We start from the raw sequence: 21,135 nt of genomic DNA on the forward strand, positions 1-21,135 counted from the left end.
AATGTAGGATCAATCTACGGAACTGTATAACAATATGCTCTTGGAAAGGTATAAAATAAAACCATTTGATATTAACAATTCTCTGTCGATAGACCAAAGAGTTTTATTTGGATTTCGGCCATATTGCTTTCTGGAGATGCTGAAAGCCATGATAGATTACAATATAAAGCTTACATAAAAATTATAAATAAGCGACTGAGACATAAATTCGATTTATTTTAACATTAAAACATTAAAATTGTAGAAATTTTTCAAATTAATATTTTTCGGATTTAAATTTTTTTATTATTTTTATTTTTTAACCGCCAAAAGTCAGAAATTTTAGGGCACGTGAGTTATTTAGAGATTGTTAACATTATCAATAAAGTTGGCCGCGCTAGAGTTTTTCTGCCTTGACAGTCCGAAATAATCAAGTACTTTTTATTATTTTATGGTTACAAATACGTATCTACCTATCATAACACATGTAAAAATTTGTTGGCCTATATGGAGTATATGGGTTTAAAGAATCATTTAACATGGTAAATTGTCTTTAAAAGACTCCACTTAAAAAACCTTTTTAAGTTTGCTATAAAACTGCCTGCACTTAAAGTGTCTTTTAACATGGTTTTAAAAGCACCTTCACAGCAGCTTTGAAACCAGTTGCTTAAGAAAACAAAGTTTTAAGAAGGTTTTTATTTTTGGTTTTATTGACCACTTTCAGAGTGGGCCCTTTTATGCTTAAAGCGGTTTTATTGCTACCTTAAGGTTTACTTAAAAAATAAATGGTTTAAGTTTAGTTTTATTCTACAGTTTTAAAGTATCTTTAAAAGACTTAATAAACCCGTTCGGTGCTACTTGGGTTATGTCGTGCTATTCATAATATCATATCCTCTGCCATTCTACTAATGTGTTGGTTCCACTTCTGTTTCCGTTTTGTCACTCATCCATTTATGTCTTCTACATTGCATGATCTTCTTATGTTTTCGCTTCTCTTCCTATTCAACAGACTCTTCCCTGATATTCGTCGAAGTATTTTCATCTCTGTTGTTTCTAGTAGTCGTCTCGTTTTAGATATGTCAGGTCTTGTCTCCGCCGTTTATGTCAATATAGGTTTAATTGCTACTTTATATATTCTTGCTTTTGTGTCATTAAGAGATCCCGCCGCTTTACTTGCTTTTAAGCTTTGTTGTCGTACTTCCTCTTCAACATCTCCGTAACTGGTTATATCTATTCCCAAATATAATAGCGACTAGACTAATAGTATTTATGAATGAGAATTTTATGGGCTTCAAAAATGTAATTTCCATAAACTTTAATTTCAATTTACGCTGTTAATCAAAATGAAGAGTTGGCGCAATGGTATGAAACGATTGTAATTTTGAGACGAATCTACTCATGTAAATTTTATTGCATTTGAGTGACATTATATTTTCCATAAGATGTGTACGGTGTCCTATCTTCCTATTTCGTCCTTATATGTTATATAAATATTACCTTCATTATTACCTTCGGAAATATAAGAAATTCTAAATGTTTCTATTTGGTTTTAGGGTATCTGGTAAGTTTGAGCTCTTGGACAGAATATTGCCCAAAATGAAAGCAACTAACCATAGGATTCTTCTTTTCTGTCAAATGACTCAATTAATGACCATCATGGAAGATTATCTAAATTGGAGAGGATTCAAATATCTTCGTCTTGATGGTACAATCAAATCAGAAGATCGCGGGGACCTATTATCGAAATTTAATGATAAAAATAGTGAATATTTTTTGTTTTTGCTATCTACACGGGCTGGAGGTCTGGGACTTAATTTGCAGACAGCTGATACTGTGATTATCTTCGATTCCGATTGGAATCCTCATCAGGTAAAAAACTTTACCAAACTTTTTTGAAAGCAGCTGTTAATTTTCAATTTTTTTAGGATTTACAAGCTCAGGATCGAGCTCATCGTATTGGACAGCAAAATGAGGTCCGAGTTTTGCGTTTGATGACTGTTAACTCTGTTGAGGAACGAATTTTAGCTGCAGCTAAATACAAGCTTACTATGGACGAAAAGGTCATTCAAGCTGGTATGTTCGATCAGAAGTCTACGGGATCTGAAAGGCAGCAGTTTCTTCAGAGTATTTTACACAATGATGGTAGTGATGAAGAAGAGGTAAGTAACAAGTTAAAATCGGTCTGAGATATTCTTCTTCTAATGGTGGTACTCCACCCTCAGGAACGTCCCGTGTTAGTTGGGTAGTTACCCCCTATGATAGGGGTTGATGAAGTAGACACTATTTGCTGAATACTTATTTATTTACCAACTCTAAATACCACAGTAACTATTTGGTGCGTTTGAGGTCTAACTGCCTAATAATGTATCTGAATCACGAATGATAATTGATAAAAGAATGATCCGCGATGCTTTGCTGTATCTATAAATAAACTAGAAAAATGTTGATATTTTTAATGCTGACACGGCCTGGCCGTGAATTATGAATAATATTGAATAGCTGACAAAGCGTTATTGAAAACTAGTGCACTTGTGTTGAGTAATCGGTGTCACCTAATTATTTAACAACAAACGTGATGTTTGTTTTGTAAGACATTTAAAAATAAATGAATATGTCTTGCTCTTATTTTGGATGCTGATAATCCTGTACAGCACTATAACCCTTTGTGAGTCTCGGCCTGCTTACCAATGTTCTTCCAGTCTGCCCTGTCGGATACTTTACTTCACTATTGCCTGGTGTTCATAGTTTTAAGAGCTTCCTCTACGTTATCTATGCATCTTTTACGTGGCTTTTCTCTTGTTCTATGTTCTTGGGGTGGTTCTGGATTACTTTGGTCTGAGATATTATAAGTTTAATTTATATTTAAATGTCTTTTTAACAGTTGTGTTTATTTTAACTTTTATAAGACCGGGCTTTACCTAAATTTAAAGACCAGGAATATTACAAAACTACTCCCCAAACATTTTCGGTGAAATTTGCTACAAATCATTAATTACCAATAAAAAACAGTGCTTTATGCAAAGAATAACGACGTACTCTTTGCATACATACTGCCAGTTTCAGTTTAGACCGCATTGGACTTTAAACGTTTCGACTCCCTCCCAGGGGCTTTCATCAGTACATCCAGGGCCTCAGTCTCCCGAATGCTCAGATCGCTGCATTATTGCACACTTTACTGTTCACTGCACTACTATGCCTTCTATTCGGTGGTTGTACTTTCATATCCTCTCTTCCCTCATCATCTTCCCCCCGATAAAAAAGCTTAATTGAATAGGGAACTTGCATAAAATTTTAAATTCGAAAAAAATTGTATAAATTACAACAGAACATAATTTAGAAGTTATATCAAAAATAAAAAAGTTTTGTTTGTCTTTCGTTTGGCCCCTAAAGACGACTAAAAATTCAACTTATACCAACCACCCCAAAACGCGTCGTGACGTCACTGGGTTGTATGTTTACACTCTACACCAATTGTATATATAATTTTAAATTAGACATTATAAACGTCAGCAGAAAATACAGTTGTGTGACGTTATAAATGTTTTTGATCGTTTGAACTATTCATAGAAAATTTGTACTTTTACAAAATTGTTTTATTTTCAATAGTAAACCTTCTTTCCTTTACTTCAAAAACTGTATCAAACTGCAATCTCAACAAACTGGTATATTTTATTACAATGACATACGATAAATGTCATTAGAATATAAATATTTTTGCTTTATTTCCCGACGACGATCTGGCTAAATATCCAAGTAGGTGGAGGCCAATAAACTAAAGAAGAAGAAGAAGAATATACGTAAATACAACCATAAACTGAACCACATAGTTAAACTCTGTGACGTCACGGGTCGTTTGAACTATTTTAAGATAATGAAGACTTTAAATTTGTACTTCTAAGTTATTATGAGTTTTTGAAGCGTGAAATTTTGGAAATCTCATTTTTATACAAAACTGAACATTATTATGTAATAAAAAAAAATGTTAAAGTTCCCTATTAAAAATTCCTTAGCAGGAAGGTCAAAATATTTCCGTGTTTATTCTTCTTCTTGTTTTTGTGTAGACATGACTGTCTCTCTTTCAATGTGCCTCCAATAATCATGAACTTGGTTTTCGTAACGTTCATTTGTAGTCCTTATTTTATACTGACCTGATGTAATCTTTACTAATTGCTTCCTTAAAAATAGCCTTGCTGTACTTATTGAATAATAATGGGGACAATATGCAACCCTGTCTAACACCTCTTTTGATTTGTATAGTTTCTGTTTCGACGTTTTCAATTCTAACCTTTGCTTTCTGATTCCAGTATTACCAATAGCCCGTTTATCTCGACTATCCACATTATTTTCTTTTAAAAGTTCTATGTTCTTCGAGTTTCTGATGTCGTACTTTATCAAAAGCCTTTTGATAAACTATATAGCAGCGGTGCTCAAAGAGTCGATCGCGATCGACCGGTCGATCGCCAAAGTTTTTGAAGTCGATCGCGATTCACGGAAAAAATACAAATGAAAAACATGTGAACAGTAATTTACTTCTGCATACATATGTGAGGTGGTTGAAATAATTAGTCCCGAAATAATTTCTTTTCTAGAAGAACGAGGGGAAAATTTACTTCAAAACGAAAAGTTCAGTGATCTGGCTTTCGTATCAGATTTAGCAAATCATTTGAACCTCCTTAATTTGGAAATACAGGGTAAAAATAACCATTATCGATATGATGAGCGCAGTACATTCCTTTGTCAACAAATTGTTATTATTGATTAATCAAATGAACAGAAAGAATTTAAACAAATTTCTATCGTTGAAAAAAAGGTTAACCGCCCATTTGAATTATATTTATTATGAGACGGAGATGCAAGTAGTTCATGGCGAGTTTGAAAGATGCTTGGCTGATTTTAAGAAACTGACAGATATGTAACATTCATGTCTAATCCATTTTCTTGTGAAGACCTGGAAAATATTGCCACTGAAATATTAATTACTTTCAATATGGAGATCATTTCCCTCCAAAATGAAGCACTGAAAATAATTTGGGATACTTATATACACCTTAAGTCCAGAGCGGCTGATAAGAAATTTTGGTCTTTCATACCGTATAACAAATATCCATCTTTGAGGCAAATAGCTCTGAAGCTCATAGCATTCTTTTGATCAACGTACTTGTGTGAGTCTACATTTTCCCAAATGAAGATAGTGAAATTAAAGTATTATAATCGGCTAACTCAGCGTTTCTCAACCTTTTACCATTTGCGACCCAATCTTCCATAATTATTTTCACCGCGCCCCCCCCCCCCTCGTTCAATAATTTTGACAAAAAACAGTAAAATCTTACTTTTTAGTATTGAGTGCTCTTTATGATTATAACTCCTATTCAGTGTTCATGTGTATTTTATTATTTATTTTGTCAGCATTTTGTTTTGCTTTGATTTTAGTAAATTAGTTAATGATATTGGTGTATTTTTTATATGCTCACGCCCCCTCATTATTAAAAGCGCCCTACAGGTTGAGAATCGCTGGGCTAACTGACGAACATATCTCATCATGGGGGAAAGGCAGTTTTGTTTTAATTTGATTCAGAGTTGCCACCATCTACAGATAGCTATTTCTGCCTCTTATGCTTCATCAGTGTAGCTATGCAGTCCCATATCTCATCATGCTTGCATCTGGCCCTCGATAATTCTGTACCATCATATGAAAATCTTGTGAATATTATGCAGTGCCATGCATCAACATCCAAATAAAATTAGGATGAAAAACATGACTTTAATTACAACTCTCTGAAGTTACAACTTTTTATAAAATTGAAATGTGCAACAAAGTTTTCTATTTTCAAAACTGTTGTTTTTTTACTAGCAGTCGATCGCTGGACGCTTCCAGTTTATGTGGTAGATCCCACACAGTATAAGTCTGAGCACCACTGCTATATAGCATACATAGAGATCATGGTTCATGTCTAGTTGTCTTTACGAGAGAACGTTAAAAGTTTATTTTAGTTGATCAAATAAATAATACATCATCATCACGTAGCGCTACAACCCTGGATGAGTCCTGGCTGACTGTACAACGTTCTTCCAATTTGTTCGGTCTTCCATCAACCTAGGGTCAAATGGGATGTTCATTTTTGGAGATCTGATTGGATGTTATCTCTCCATCAAATTCTGGGACGTCCGAGTGGTCTTTTGCCTGTAGGAATCTCCTCCCATACCAGTTTTACAAGTCTCTCGTTATGAAGTCTGTGCACGTGGCCTGTCCATCTTAGTCGCTGTGATTTAATTTCTTAGACAATATCGGTGTCATTGTAGAGTTCTTTTAATTCAAAGTTGGTTCTGATCCTATACTGGTTTGTGTTAATGTCGTGGTGAGGTCCGAAAATTTTTCTAAGTATTTTTCGTTCAAAACGTCTGAGCTTTTCTTCGTTTGATTCGGTCATGGTCCAAGTTTCGGATCCATATGTTAGTACAGGTCTGACGATGGATTTATAGACCAGTAAGGATCTGTTTTTAGGTGGATGTGAGAGGTGGCATTCAGATTTTGGCGGATAAAGTTAGGTAATAACTTCGTTAATAATAAGTGATTTATGCTCCTTCTCAAATATGCCCGGAACATTAATAAAAAAATAAAATATTTGAAAATTTTAAAAAATTTCGTTTTTTTTTCTACTTTTTTTGCTTATAACTTAAAAACTATTCATTTTAGAACAAAGTCCTATAAAAATAAAACAAAGATAATTAAAGTTTCTATCAGATGCGATTGGTTAAAAATGTCTTAATTTATCACCCTTGCTTCAAAATAGCAATAAATATAAAATAAGGGGGCAAAACAAGCCTGTCCTTATTCAATGATTTTCCATCGCTTAGGTTACACTTGGAACCTTCCTAATTCGCTTAGAAAATTTTTGTAATGTGCTAAAACCGTACACCAAATTTCATTAAAATTGACTTACTCGATTTTGCATAATAATTTTGCAATCTAAACTTTTTTTTTAAATTAAAATTTTTTTAAATCTTGCACAACAAAAACTAGAACATACAAAGATTTGTCAATTTTTTTACATATAAAGAAGTACTCCACCTATCAAATGCACTTTACAGAATTGAAATCGGATTATTTCCTCAGCAATGTTTTAAAATTATAAACAATTTTTTGGCTTATAAACAAATTAGTGCTGTGGCCAGGAGGAGGTGCTACGGGCTCCTTTATTTAGATGGACTTACCCAAGTTTTTTTATGTATTTTGACCCGTAGAACACGAATTTTTTGGGTAACAGTTGATCCGGATGTCGATAAGATTGTTATAAACAAAAAACTTGAGGAATTACATAAAATCGGTTTTTCGCAAAGTAAAACATTTTTTGTTATTTCTTGGGTAATTCTAAGCAAAAAATGATCTTACAAGTTTTTTCGTAGGATGCATAGTTTTCGAGATAAACCCGGTGGAACTTTAAAAAAATCGAGAAATTGCAATTTTTTGCATTTGAAAGTTTAGGTCAAATTATACCGGTTTTAGTTATTTGCATTGCTAAAAATTAATTTTTTTATTATTAAACAAAGCTATTTGTTTATAAGCCAAAAAATTGTTTATAAATTTAAAACATTGCTGGGGCCCCTTAAATAATCCGATTTTAACTCTGTAAAATGTATTAGATAGGTAGAGCACCTCTTTATATGTAAAAAAATTAGCCAACTTCTAAATGGTCTACTTTTTGTTAAAAAGATTTTAAAAAATTTGAACTTTTTTAAAAACATTTAGATTGCAAATTTATTATGCAAAATTTATTAGGTCGATTTTAATGAAATTTGGTACAAGATTTAAGTATGTTACAAAGAATTTCCTAAGCGAATTACTAAGGTTCTAAGTGCCACCAAAGTGGTTAAAAAATATTGAATAACAACAGACTTATTTTGCCCCCTTATTTTGTATTTATTGCTATATTGCAGAAAAGGTAATACCTTAGGACATTTTTTACCAGTCGTATATCATACAAAATTCAATTATCTTTATTTTATTTCTGTACGACTTTGTTCCAAAACGAATCGTTTTAAAGTTATAAGCAAAGAAAGCAGAAAAAATCGGATGTTTTTCGAAATTTTTAAATATTTTAATTTTTTATTAATGTTCCGGGCATATTTGAGAAGGAGCATAAGTCAATTATTATTACTGAAGGTGTCACCTAACTTTATCTGCAAAAATCCGAATGCCACCTCTCACATCCAAAAATAGATGTTTTTTCGCAGATCCTTACTAGTCTATTATAGATTTTGATCTTGGAACTTCTTGTAAGATTTTTTTATTTTATAAGCTTATCCAGTGCGAATAGACAGCGATTTGCTGATTGGATTGTCTTTTATTTCTTCAGTAACATCGTTGTCACCTGTGATTACGGCCCCCAGATACTTAAAACGTTGTACTCTTTCGAAATTGAAGGTGTTGACCGTCACATTTTGTCCTATCATGCCTCTTCGTGTCGTTCTATTCATACACATATATTTCGTCTTCTCTTCATTAATCCTCAGCCCTACTTCGCTTGTTGCTCATTCGCTGTATGATACGCTGTATAATAAATAATACGCTGTATTTTAAATATTGCAGGAAAATGAAGTGCCTGATGACGAAACCGTCAACCAAATGATAGCTAGGACAGAGGATGAGTTTCAGCTCTTCCAAAAAATGGATACGGAAAGAAAAGAGGAGAATGAAAAACTTGGTCAGCATAAAAAGTCGCGATTGGTTCAAGAATGTGAACTTCCGGATTGGCTGACAAAGCCAGATGAAGATGATGGCTGGGGTGATGATTATACTGAAGCGCTATTGGGCAGAGGAACCAGGCAGCGAAAGGAAGTTGATTATGCTGATAGTTTAACAGAAAAGGAATGGTTAAAGGTACGATTTGTAGCTAATAATACTAATAATAGTAACCAATACTGTTTTTGTATATCCAGGCTATCGATGAAGACGGAGACTACGATGAAGAAGAAGAGGAAGAAAAAGTACAAAAGAAGAGGGGTAGGAAGAGAAGGAAGCGTGACGATTCTGACGATGACACCAGCAGTTCTACGAGAAGGCGTAAGCTACCCCAAAGTCAGGTAGAAGCTAGGCTAAAGAGAAAAATGAAAAAGTTGATGAACATAGTTACAAATTATAAAGACAGGTAGGTTTAATAGTTTAGAGTATTGGCGAGTTTTAACAAGTATGTTTTTAGGGATGGACGACAGCTTAGCGATCAATTCATTAAATTGCCTCCAAGGAAAGAGTATCCAGACTATTATACTATTATTAAAAAGCCTATAGATATTAGCAAGATATTAAATTATATAGATGATGGAAAGGTGAGTAATTTATCTAAGCGGGACAAAATTTTAATTCTGATCTCTTTGATGATCACTTCTTCACTGTCAATAAATACATATTTTAGAAATTTTAAACCACTTTGCTTATTTTGTTAGTTCTTCTTCTTAAGGTATTAGTACACTTTAGAAGATTAAAAATGAACATAAAACTTTTTACACATTAATATCTAACTCTTAGAGAATACAAGAAATATATCTTTTTTCATTTATGCACGTATGTACATACACTAATATTGTAGAGGGCGCCAAAGTAGATGTCTCGAAAAAAAGTAGTTCCAATGGCGGACAGTTAATCTCAGGATTGGGATCTCTGAAATAAAAAAATCGTACGGCATTTGAAAAAGGAAGGTTTCTTACTTGACAATTTACCACCGTTAGTGAAAAATTCCGCAAAAAAATATTTTACGGAAATTTGAAAAAATTTTGTGAAAAAATCGCCCGTTTTTGTTCAGTTTTTCATGGTTCAAAAATTTTTATTTTTTGGTTAAATTGTGGTAAATTGTCACGTAAGAAACCTACCTTTTTCAAATGCAGTACGATTTTTTTGTTTCAGATATCCCAATCCTGAGATTAACTGTCCGCCATCATTTTTCGAGGCCTCGACTTTTGCGCCCTCTACAAAATTAGTGTACGTGCATAAATGAAAAAAGATATATTTTTTGAAGTTATACTTCTTTACGGGCGTAATGACGGTGAAATTTTATATGGGAAAACCTAGTGACCGGGCGCATGCGCATTATAACTTTGTTCTGATTGGATGTTCAAATGACATGACAAAAATTATCCAATATGGCAGCTGTGGCACAGCTGTGGGACTGTGTTTGGTTATAATGTATGCTTGTTGCGTTTTAAAATTTGTAGGAAGAGAAACAACAAACAAAAAGTTAGTTAATGGTTATACTGCCTTTTTAAATAGTTTTCATATTATATTTTTGGACTTATTTACATAGAAGAGATGATTGTTGCATGCCAATGTGAAAGCTCATCAAACTGTGCCTAGTATGAGTGCCGCAGATCTCGCTTATTCAAAGCTAAAGAATCTTTCACTGGTAAGTGTTTTATAAATAGTTGATCAAATTTTGTTATGATATTTGAACATAGCCACTTTGCACGACGCAAGTGATTGCGAAATTTATTAGTCGTTATACGGGCTCCGATACCTACCTTGAACCTACCAAAATACATAAGTAGTATGTAATACTTTTTTTTACATAATTTGATTACCATCAAAATTTCTATCAATATTAACCTAATATATTGTCTTCTTACCTTATGTTTTGTTGTATTTTTTCAATTCTAAATCATTTCAATTCAAAGTCAAAATAATTTGATTTACATAAGTTAAAAATGTCAAAAGGTTAATCTGTTTAGTTAGACGATCTTCGCACATAATGACAAGCTGTCTCTGTGGTGCAGTTTTAATGCGGGTGAATCCCAATACAACGCAAATACCAGCCGCGTGGTAAGTTGGTTCGAATCCCAATAGAAACTTTTATTTTTTTATTTTTTTTATACATTTTATGATTGTAAGTATATTTATTATATAATTTTATTTTCAGAAAATACGTATTTAGTTAAAAATTTTTCCGACAATTAATGTTCAGAAATCATTTGTGGCATTTTTAATGTGTTTGTGTGTGTTTTATTTTTTTATTATTTTAATTTTTGGCACTGTTTTAATAAAAATGTTTGAGAAGTATTAAGTATAAATTAATTTAATATTTAAATAAAATATAAATAAAAAGTATATTAATTTCGTTTATAATCATATAATCATATAATAGAAGTATAACTTCTTACGTGCGTACAAAGTACACACACATTCTTTTTTGTATTCTCTAAGAGTTAGATATTAATATGTAAAAAGTTGTATGTCCATTTTTAATAAAGGTTCCGAGAAAAAAATTCTTGAAAAAAATAATAATTTTTGGTCTTCTAAAGTGTACTAGTACCTTAAATCTAAAATTTCGTCCGTCATCCATTGCTTCTTTATGTGTCTGGTTGGTGTCAGAATATCTTTTTAACGTTGATCTACTTCTGTCTTTTTTAATAACCATTTTGGTTAACTTCCACGTGTATAGTCTTCTCTTTAGCAATTTAAACAATGTATTCGCTACAACAAAATTATTGTTTTTGGCAAAATCAGATAAGCCTATCACCCCTCTCGTTTTTGTTTCCCATACTGTATCCTCCTGTACATTCTCCTGTACATTTTGCCCCCAATAGGCCTGGATCCCGTGTACCAAAAAACAGTTTATTAATAGCAAGCTGATAATTTATTAAAAGCTTAACGGTGTCTAGTCAGACAAACTTTAGGGCCGGTTGTTCGAACGCTTATCAAAAATGGAATCAACGGATCATTATCAAATATTTAATTACTGTCACCAACTGTCAATGTCAACTTTGTTTGGGTTGCTGAAAACATAATTGATTACAATTATGAGATTTATTAATAAATTATGTTAATAATTGTTATGTTAATTAATAATTAATTAATCAATCAATTATGTTAATTATCATAATGATAATTAACATAATTGAATACAATCAACTGATTGACGTACGAACGTGTTGTTATTTGATGGTTGTTAAGGGGACTTAATTATAATCAATTTCTTGATTAGCGTTTGAACATTTTATTTATTATCTCGTTTATTTATAGCGTTCTTCGCCTTCCGGTTCCCAGTTTCCAGCTTCGTCGGTCGTTTCATCCACCAGGGTGGAGATTCCTTTCCGACATTGCCTTCTGAATGCCGCCTAGCCAGGATTGTTTCGGCCTTCCTCTCTTCCTTCTTTCCATTGGCGTCCATTTTAGAATTTGTTTTGGCAGCTGTCGTCGTCCATTCTTTCTACATGGCCATACCAAATCAGTTGTCTCCTTTGAATTTCGTCTATGATGGTTGACTTGACTCCCATTTTATTTCTGATTTGGTCATTTTGTATTCTTTCAAGCCTTGATTTTCTAGCCGATCTGCTCCAGAAGTCCATTTCCAATGCAAGTAGGCGTCGTTCCAGTGATTTAGTAAGTTGCCATGTTTCGCATCCATAGAGCACTATACTTTTAAAGGTGGAGTTAAAGATACGATGTTTTCTTTGATTAGATAGTTCTTTTGACCATAGCATCGGGTTTAGGCATCCAATCACCCTTTTTTCCTTTCACGATCCTCTGCTCTATCTCTTTTTCGGTGCGCCCACTCTTGTTGATTGTTGTTCCCAAATATACATATTCCTCACAGTTCTTGATTGTTTCTTGTTCGTTAACTATTAGATCTTCTACTTCAGTCCCGATGCATAAGTATTGCGTTTTGTTTCTATTTACAGAAAGGCCTCCACTCTTCATATGTTTGAAATAACCGTCTCGTCATGAATTGTAAATCTTCCCTATCCGCTGCTACTACGACTTGGTCATCCGCGAAATGTAGAGTATACAAAGTTGTATCATCGTCAAGTTAATCAATTCCCAAGCAACAAGCGTTTGAACAACCGAGCCTAAATGTATGGGAACACTGGAACAGGGGAAGTTTTAATTATAAAACGTGATTTTAATTGTGGAACTTGTCATCTTGGCAAGTTTATGATTGTGAAAACTAGCAGGTTGTTTTTAAGTTTATTCAATAGCAAACTTTATATTATAAGATATGAAAAACTGTTTGTCCGACAAATATGTTGGGCATTTTAATAAGTTCGACACGTAGAACATGTCAAATGACAGGAATTATGTTGGAGATAAATAGCAGTCTGATTTTTGTATGAGAGTTTAATGAAAGGGTAACAAATCAATTAGAAGTTCTGTCCGACAAAATACATGGGACGATTTCGTAGTCTGACGTTCGAAACCTGTAACCCGTTCCACAATTAAAACTTTCCCTGTTTCAGTGTTCCCGTACATCAAAGTTTGCCCAATTAGACACCGTTAAGCTATTAAATAGGGAACTTGCATAAATTTTTAAATATTAAAATAATATTAAAAAACATAAGGTAACATTGAAACAGTCTCAAATTTACCGTCTAAATACAATTAATTCCGATCCTGTCGTGATGGGTAGAATTAAGACGCATATTGCAAACGGAATATTTTGCAATAAGTCCCACGCTAAGTGAAGACTTGAATCCTTTTCGTCGATAGTCAAATACCTAGAACAGGCCACATGCTGTTGTAGGCTGCAAGATAAAGGATTTTATGGCATTTTCAGACAGAGTTCTGAAAGGTTGTTTATTTAGTAACAGGAAATGCCACATAAATAATGTCTATAGGTATTGATAAATCTCTCAGATATTGGATTCTCGAAACTGGCCCGAGATTAGGACGCAGCAAATTTCGTGGGTACTCAGGGATTTTGTTATTGCAAAGATAGCGAGCTCGTATTGGTCGAAAGAAAAAATCATGGCATTTGTAGGATGGCCTGCGTAAGTTTTTCTAGCCACCCGATTGGTAGAGAAATGTTTTGGATGGTCACTATTGGACAAAGAAGTTACCTCCTATTCTGACAGTCGTCACCTACTTTGTCCAATAGTGACCATCCAAAACATTTCTCTACCAATCGGGTGGCTAGAAAAACTTACTCAGGCCATCCTACAAATGTCATGATTTTTTCTTTCGACCAATACGAGCTCGCTATCTTTGCAATAACAAAATCCCTGAGTTCCCACGAAATTTGCTGCGTCCTAATCTCAGGCCAGTTTCGAGAATCCAATATCTGAGGGATTTATCAATACCTATAGACATTATGTGGCATTTCCTGTTACTAAATAAACAACCTTTCAGAACTCTGAAACTCAAAAATCCTTTATCTTGCAGCCTACAACAACAGCATGTGGCCTGTTCTAGGTATTTGACTATCGACGAAAAGAATTCAAGTCTTCACTTAGCGTGGGACTTATTGCAAAATATTCCGTTTGCAATATGCGTCTTAATTCTACCCATCACGACAGGGTCGGAATTAGTTATATTTAGACGGTAAATTTGAGACTGTTTCACTGCCTCCCCCACGATTTCAACGTCGTGTAAACCAGTTTGAAATCGGAACCAAAACAAAAAAACTGTAACAGTCCAAACAAAGAAGAAGATTAACCTAATGCAATCTTAAGACAAAAAAAGTTAAACTGGACATTCGATTTGACAAGTCGACTCCAGGTGCGGTTCGTTGGCTCTTAAGCACAACTACCAATGGCAGATTTCTATGAAAATGGCTCTAACCTAACTAAAAAGTGGAACAGGCCAGTGCTGAAGTTTCTGGAAACAGAAAAGTGTGGTGCTTCCAGCTCAGCAAAGGCGGGTGGCCAACAGGTAAGCTATTCGCATCAAAAAGTAAAAAAATATCAACTTCCAACTAGCAATCGAAACTTTCCAACTACAAGTTGAAATTACAAAACAAAAAGAAGAAGAAAGGATGGCCAAATGTTCCTTAAAACGTCTTCCGGGATTAATCGCGACGGAAAATTTCACAAAATGAAAATAAAAGAAAAATAGTATTAAATCAAAATAAAACAAAAAACATAGTCAAATAAAAAATATACATAATATACAAAATATTATAATGTAACATCCCCTTATATTATGACATGTCAACATCTTGTCAAATTTCAATTCCATTTTCATGTTATGCAAATAACACCCTCTTTTTGGGGCATGCTACATAAATGCCGCCCACCGTGATTGAGGAATATTCAATGTTACAACATGATCTTAAAACGCTTGCATGCGAAAAAAACAAATATTTTTAACATGTACGCTAATTACGACGCTTTGAAAATGCTATAAAATTCAAATATCTTAGGAGGCTCTTGAACGTCCTTCTATTGGTCTAACGTCATGGACCACGGTCAACCTGGCTAGCAGTCGGAAATAACGCGATTAGGGTAGGTATTACGGGTATATTACATTTTAATCGTATTTAAATGGAAATTACCAGCTATTATTTGTATTCTTGCATAGTTCTACAATCAGTTTATTTAGCTTCAAAATGAAATTTATAAATCTTTAGAAATTACTAATGTGTTTATAACGTATAAGTACTATTACTCATGAGGGTTTTTCAAAAGAAAGCGATTAGTACAATAGTACATTTTAATCGTCTTTAATTGAAAATTCCTAGGTATTACTTATGTTCATCTTATATATTGTAAGTAGTTCCCCAATCAGCTTAGTTTCAAACTGAAATTGATAAAGTTGAGTGCTACTTTGTAAAGAGTTTAAAACGCATAATATGACGGACGAGGGGTTTTCAAAAGGTCAATCTGACTAACTTACCTACTGTTGATGTCTTCATGGTGGCAAATTTTATAAAAAGTAGTGAAAGCTATTCTATTGGAGGAATGCGAGGTATCAAGGCAAATAAGTAAGTATTTTCAATAAGTGTGTAAACCGTTTATAACAATAGTTTGGTACCATTATATTATAGTACACGGTTTACCCCGTGGGTTTGATCTACCTACCTCTAATCGAAGGATTTAATATATCCTTGAAAAGATTACGGTGTAATTTGCATAATAATAAAGAAACCAAATTTTTATGAAGTTTATTATATTTTATTGTGATGTTTATTAGTACCTACTGGAGCCTTTCATTATTGTGTTCAAAGTCTTCTGAGAAAAGATTATGGTGATTAGCAGACGTACCGATAGAATGTGTACATAGCCAACAAAACCCTTCTTTACAAAGTTAATAATACGCATAAATAAGCAGAATAATTATTATAATTTTACAAGTTAATATCTTTATCATCTCAGCTTATACTTACACCGCATCCCTCGGTAGACCGCAAGCTATAGTAGAAACCCGACTGTAGACCGCATATTATAGTAGCACCAATACTTTTTAGTTACTCTTACTTTTATTACTAAAAGTTTTGTTTATTGTTACTTGTTTCTTCTTTGTTCTTCAACACAAGAAACGACAAAAGTAATTTGATAAAAAAGAACTTTTTGATACCTGTCAACAGAGATAAAATGTTAATATTTTGCCTGTCACAGAAAAAAATCATTTTTGCCACAAAGTAAAACAAGATAATATTATGTACCTACTTATTTAATAGATCTGGAAGAGTATCATATGGAGATGCCTGCCTTTAGCCATTTTAATCGACGTTTTGGTTCTACTGGTAGAGTAAAAAAATGTTTGTTGGATGTTCTGACAGTTGTGTTTTTGCATCCCGGCACTATACAGTACTTATATTGCGCAGATTTGTTTTCCATTTGGATAAAGTATAAATACAATAACATAAATACCCAGCAAACAACACAGTTATTCGACACGCACAACTGGCAATGGCAAACTGCATTCAATGCAATAGCCCACTGAACAGGTGAACGATACGAGTGGTCTGTGACGTCAGACCCCAGCCCGCGCTTTTGAAGTTGTTTGAAACAGAAATTTTAGGCGCGGAACTTTGATCAGATGTTGTACGTACACTATTTATTGTTAAGACGTAATATTTTGAATATAACATTTTTAAACATAAATGAACAATTTTATGCAAAAAATTTTTTTAGTGCAAGTTCCCTATTGTCAGCTTGCTATTGATATAGTTTTGGTACGCGGGATCCAGGCCTTGCGTTAAAATCTCCCATTATAATAATTGTAACATCCTGCTTTTAATGTATTTTAAAATATTGTTTATATCTTCGTAGAAAGTCTCAATATCGCTCTCTGGTTTGTCTGCAGTTGGGGTATAAACTTGACATGTTTAATTTGGGTTAATCGTATGAGTATAATTTTGTTGGAGTATGGGGTGAAATTTACTACCACTTCATCAATGTTTTCTTTATTATTATATCGTCACCATATCCGTGTGAACCGTCTCGACTTCCTGAATAATACGTTGTGTGATTGTTAATTCTCATAACTGAATCTTATACAAAAGAAATCTTACACTAACTTGTAAATTAATTTGAACATTAGTTGTTGGCGTACGAATTATTTATAAGACCTTCATTTTTCTAGTACTCTGATTTCTCCGATCTGGAACGAGACTTCATGCTTCTCTGCCAGAATGCTCAAATCTATAACGAAGAAGCGTCGTTGATTCACGAAGACAGCATCGTACTGCAGTCGGTCTTTTCGAGTGCCAAGCAGAAGATCGAAGCCTCCCCGGATTCGGACGACGAAAAAGATGACAATAATTCCGATGTAGAAACTCCTAAGAATAAAAATAAACCTGGTAAAGGCAAGAGACGACCCGGCAGGCCTAGGAGGTCGGCGAAAAAATACATTTCGGACGACGATGACGACGACTGAAGAGTTTAGGTGTAAGAGAAATGAGAATGAAATTCTTGTTGCAAAAGTTGTACATATGAAGGTGTTGTTATTCTTTACCAAAGCTGGTAAATGTTTGATTTAAAGGGAAACTGGAACTTTTCTCTTGGTTTTAGATAGTACTATAGATAGGTTTTGATAGGGAATAACAGGTTCAAGATTCGCCCCAGTTGAAATTTGCTTAAATGATCAAAGAGTACTTAAGTATAATGAATCACGATTGTTTAAATTTTAAATTGCACTTAGTGACAAAAAAATAACAGCTTATAAATAAATTTACGTAGCAAGAATGATCCTATTGATTAAGAATGAATGAGCCTCTCCAAAGATAGTCCAAAAAGTGTTTCAGGGTGAAAAGGAGTTGTGAAAAATACAAGATGGTCTGCTAAGCAACCTTCTTTGTAACAAAAATCATGTTTTTCCAGAAATTTTTTTTTATTTTATTAATATAGTCCTCTTTTATCTCAATACAACGCGATTCCAGCGATTTTCCAAACTTCTTTATGCCGTCGGAATAAGGCTCCACCTAGATTGGATCCGTATTTCTCCTATCCGATCCGATCCGACGTCGGATTGAAAGCAAACTCAAGGTATTAAGGTATGGCTGCACTTACATTGGATCCGCATTCTCCGATCCGATATAGGGCGATTGATAGGAGAAGCTACAGCAGAGAAGCAGTTCGACGTCGGCCGATATCGGATCGGAGAAATACGGATCCAATGTAGGTGCAGCCATTTAATGGACAGCCTAAGTCTGACGTCACAAAATTGGGAGGAGCTTATATTGACTCCAAACAATTTTGTTTGTAACGTTAAATGGTCATAAGGAATTTTTCATTTATGTGCTTTGTGTGGCCAAAATAAGACTTCATTTAGGTATTTCGTTAAAGAAAAGTGTTAATTAGGAGATTTTTATTGTTTTGGCTCAGGTGGTTTTTATCCCTTAGTGGTTGAAAATAAACATAACCTCAAAACTGTTTACGTTCTAATCATTGCATTAAATTAGCTCACCTGGGCCAAAACGTTTAAAAATCTCTTAATTGACACGTTTCTTTAACTAAATACCTAAATGAAAAGTCTTATTTTGTCACACAAACCACGTAAACAATAAATTAAAAATTCCTTATGAGTGTTTAACATTATAAACAAAATTGTTTGGAGTCAAATATAAGCTCCTCCCAATTTTGTGACGTCAAGACTTAGGATGTCCATACCATGAGTTTGTTTTTAATCCGACGTCGGCTGACGTCGGATCGGAGAAATACGGATCCAATGTAGGTGCAGCCTAATACGATTATTTACGCTCTGCAAAATTGGTGCTTGTTTCGTCAATTATCTCTTCGTTCGAGCTGATTTCTTTATTTACGAGCCATCTCATCAGATTTGGGAACACATAATAATCGCAGGGGACCAAATCGGGAGAATAAGCCGGATGAGAAAGCAATTCGAAGCCTAACTCATTACGCTTCATAAGTTCCAAGTACTGCTGAGAAGTGATCACACGATAATGTTTTTGGTCAATAGTGAGCAAACGCGGTACCCATCGGCATTATATTTTTTTCATAAATCTTTATTCAAAATATGACTAGTACGCTCTTTAAAATTCTTGTGGTCTCTGCCAATTCACGCACCTTCACTTCACGATCAGCTAGAACCATTTCGAGTACTTTCTTCACATTTTCTGGTATAGACTGGTTCTGGAGTAGAGTGGTCGTGGTGTCTCACTTGGAAATCGTTAAATAACGTAAAAATTTCACAAAAAAATAGCTTCATAGCTAAAATCGAGGTTGCCTTGACATTAATCTTGTGAACGAAAGAAAACGTACGATTTTTCTCATGTCTTTAACGTAATCTCCTTAGTACGCTTGATAGAAAACACTTGAGAAAGTTTGGAAACAGTAAATATTCACACGGGGCTAAATCTGGCGAATTTGGGTGGTCGATTATTTCGTATCTTCGATCCATGCCTCTATTCTGTGAAATAAATTAGGACGAATCGGGAACCAAAATGCAACCTAATAGAATATCTCGCCAGGGTGTCATAAGGATCCGCTTATTGTATATTTTACAAAGTTTTATTTCAGATTTTTATGTGGCTTAATCAAATATATTTATACCAACAGAACCTCTTAGATTTACATATATAATGTGCTCTTATCATTTATACTTATCTTTGGTATTATATACAGGGAAATAGTATTTTGTAATTAGAATCTAGAAATACAATTCTGTTTGTGTAATGTTGACTTTTTTCTCCTTATATGCCTTATATAGCCAACTCTAATTAACTATTTAGATGGGAAATAAGCCACAATTAAATTGAAAAAAAAATTTATTAACGTTTCGATGCCCAAATCGGGTGTCGTTGTCAAAATACAAAATACTACTAAATTGAAACAAAAATGCTGTTGCTTAGTAAAAAATTCTTCTAATAATTTATTTAATCTGACTCATTTATATCGGCAATTCAGACATATATTATACATTTTATTTTACTGTCACCGTTGCATTTGGTTGTCTTTTTAAAGACAGATTACATGCTATGATATTTTTTGTGACGGATATTCTTGGGTTGGGGTTGATTTCATGTAATCGAATGAACTATCTTTCAGTAAAGTCGTCCCAGGAACGCAACTCATAAATATTGGCAATATCATAATATATGTCTGAATTGCCGATATAAAGGAATCAGATTAAATAAACTATTAGAAGAATTTTTTACTAAGCAACAACATTTTTGTTTAATTTAGTAGTATTTTGTATTTTGACAACGACACCCGATTTGGGCGTAGAAACGTTAATAAATTTTTTTTTTAATTTGTGGCTTATTTCCCATCTAAATATAGTTAATTATAAAAATGCCACAAGGAAATAGCTTCAGAATAGCCAACTCTGTGGAGACCTCAACATAATACCCATACTTTTGGGTAGGCACTCTGGATTTACAAAGTCTAACATGTTTTTTGTGCGAGTGGAACAGTCAAGAACGATATTTACAGTATTTCTCATGATCATCTTTCAGTGCGTCACAGTTTTTCGATTTCTTTCTAACGCATTAAATTGTATGTGACAGAAAAAAAGGCACGTCGGTGATTACATTTCGTCGGTGACATTTTTATAACATTTATTCTAGTTATTCTAGTTGTCGATAGATGGCGCCATAATAAAAAAATATTTTTTCTTAATTAGATAATAATATTACAAATATAATCTGTATAATTTATAAGACTATACAAATCAAAGAAAATACCATTTTATAAATGCAAGAAACACTTTTGATTTGTTTTTATTCCAAATTGAAAATAAAATGTGACAACTGTCAGATTTAACTAAAATGTCATGTTAAGGGTCGTTTAAACACAGCGATAAATCAAACAACTTATCAAGGTCAATCGAGTTGTTGCAACTTATCATTGTGTGTAAACGGTGCATCGCACAACTTATCAAAGTTGGAGTTTGGTTGAAGGTGGTATCGCATTGAATCGCAGCGTCTAAACAGTGTTTCAACTTGTCATCACAACTAGTTGCTGTGACTTATCGTTGTATTTAAACGACGC

The 21,135-nt window shown here is 33.7% G+C and overlaps 1 protein-coding gene across 1 annotated transcript in view; it reads left to right on the forward strand.

Moving 5' to 3' along the window:
* LOC114331959 (ATP-dependent helicase brm) overlaps positions 1–19,818 on the forward strand; it is a 45,707-nt gene extending 25,889 nt beyond the window's left edge. Inside the window, exons 11-16 of the mRNA XM_028281652.2 lie at positions 1,533–1,848; positions 1,905–2,138; positions 8,567–8,857; positions 8,917–9,125; positions 9,177–9,303; positions 17,267–19,818. Of these exons, the coding sequence (XP_028137453.1) occupies positions 1,533–1,848; positions 1,905–2,138; positions 8,567–8,857; positions 8,917–9,125; positions 9,177–9,303; positions 17,267–17,560 (1,471 nt within the window). The 3' untranslated portion in view covers positions 17,561–19,818. The remainder of the gene's footprint in view (positions 1–1,532; positions 1,849–1,904; positions 2,139–8,566; positions 8,858–8,916; positions 9,126–9,176; positions 9,304–17,266) is intronic.
* Positions 19,819–21,135: the final 1,317 nt, after the last annotated feature.

Source organism: Diabrotica virgifera, chromosome 5 (assembly GCF_917563875.1).
Source record: "Diabrotica virgifera virgifera chromosome 5, PGI_DIABVI_V3a".
Classification (NCBI taxonomy): domain Eukaryota; kingdom Metazoa; phylum Arthropoda; class Insecta; order Coleoptera; family Chrysomelidae; genus Diabrotica; species Diabrotica virgifera.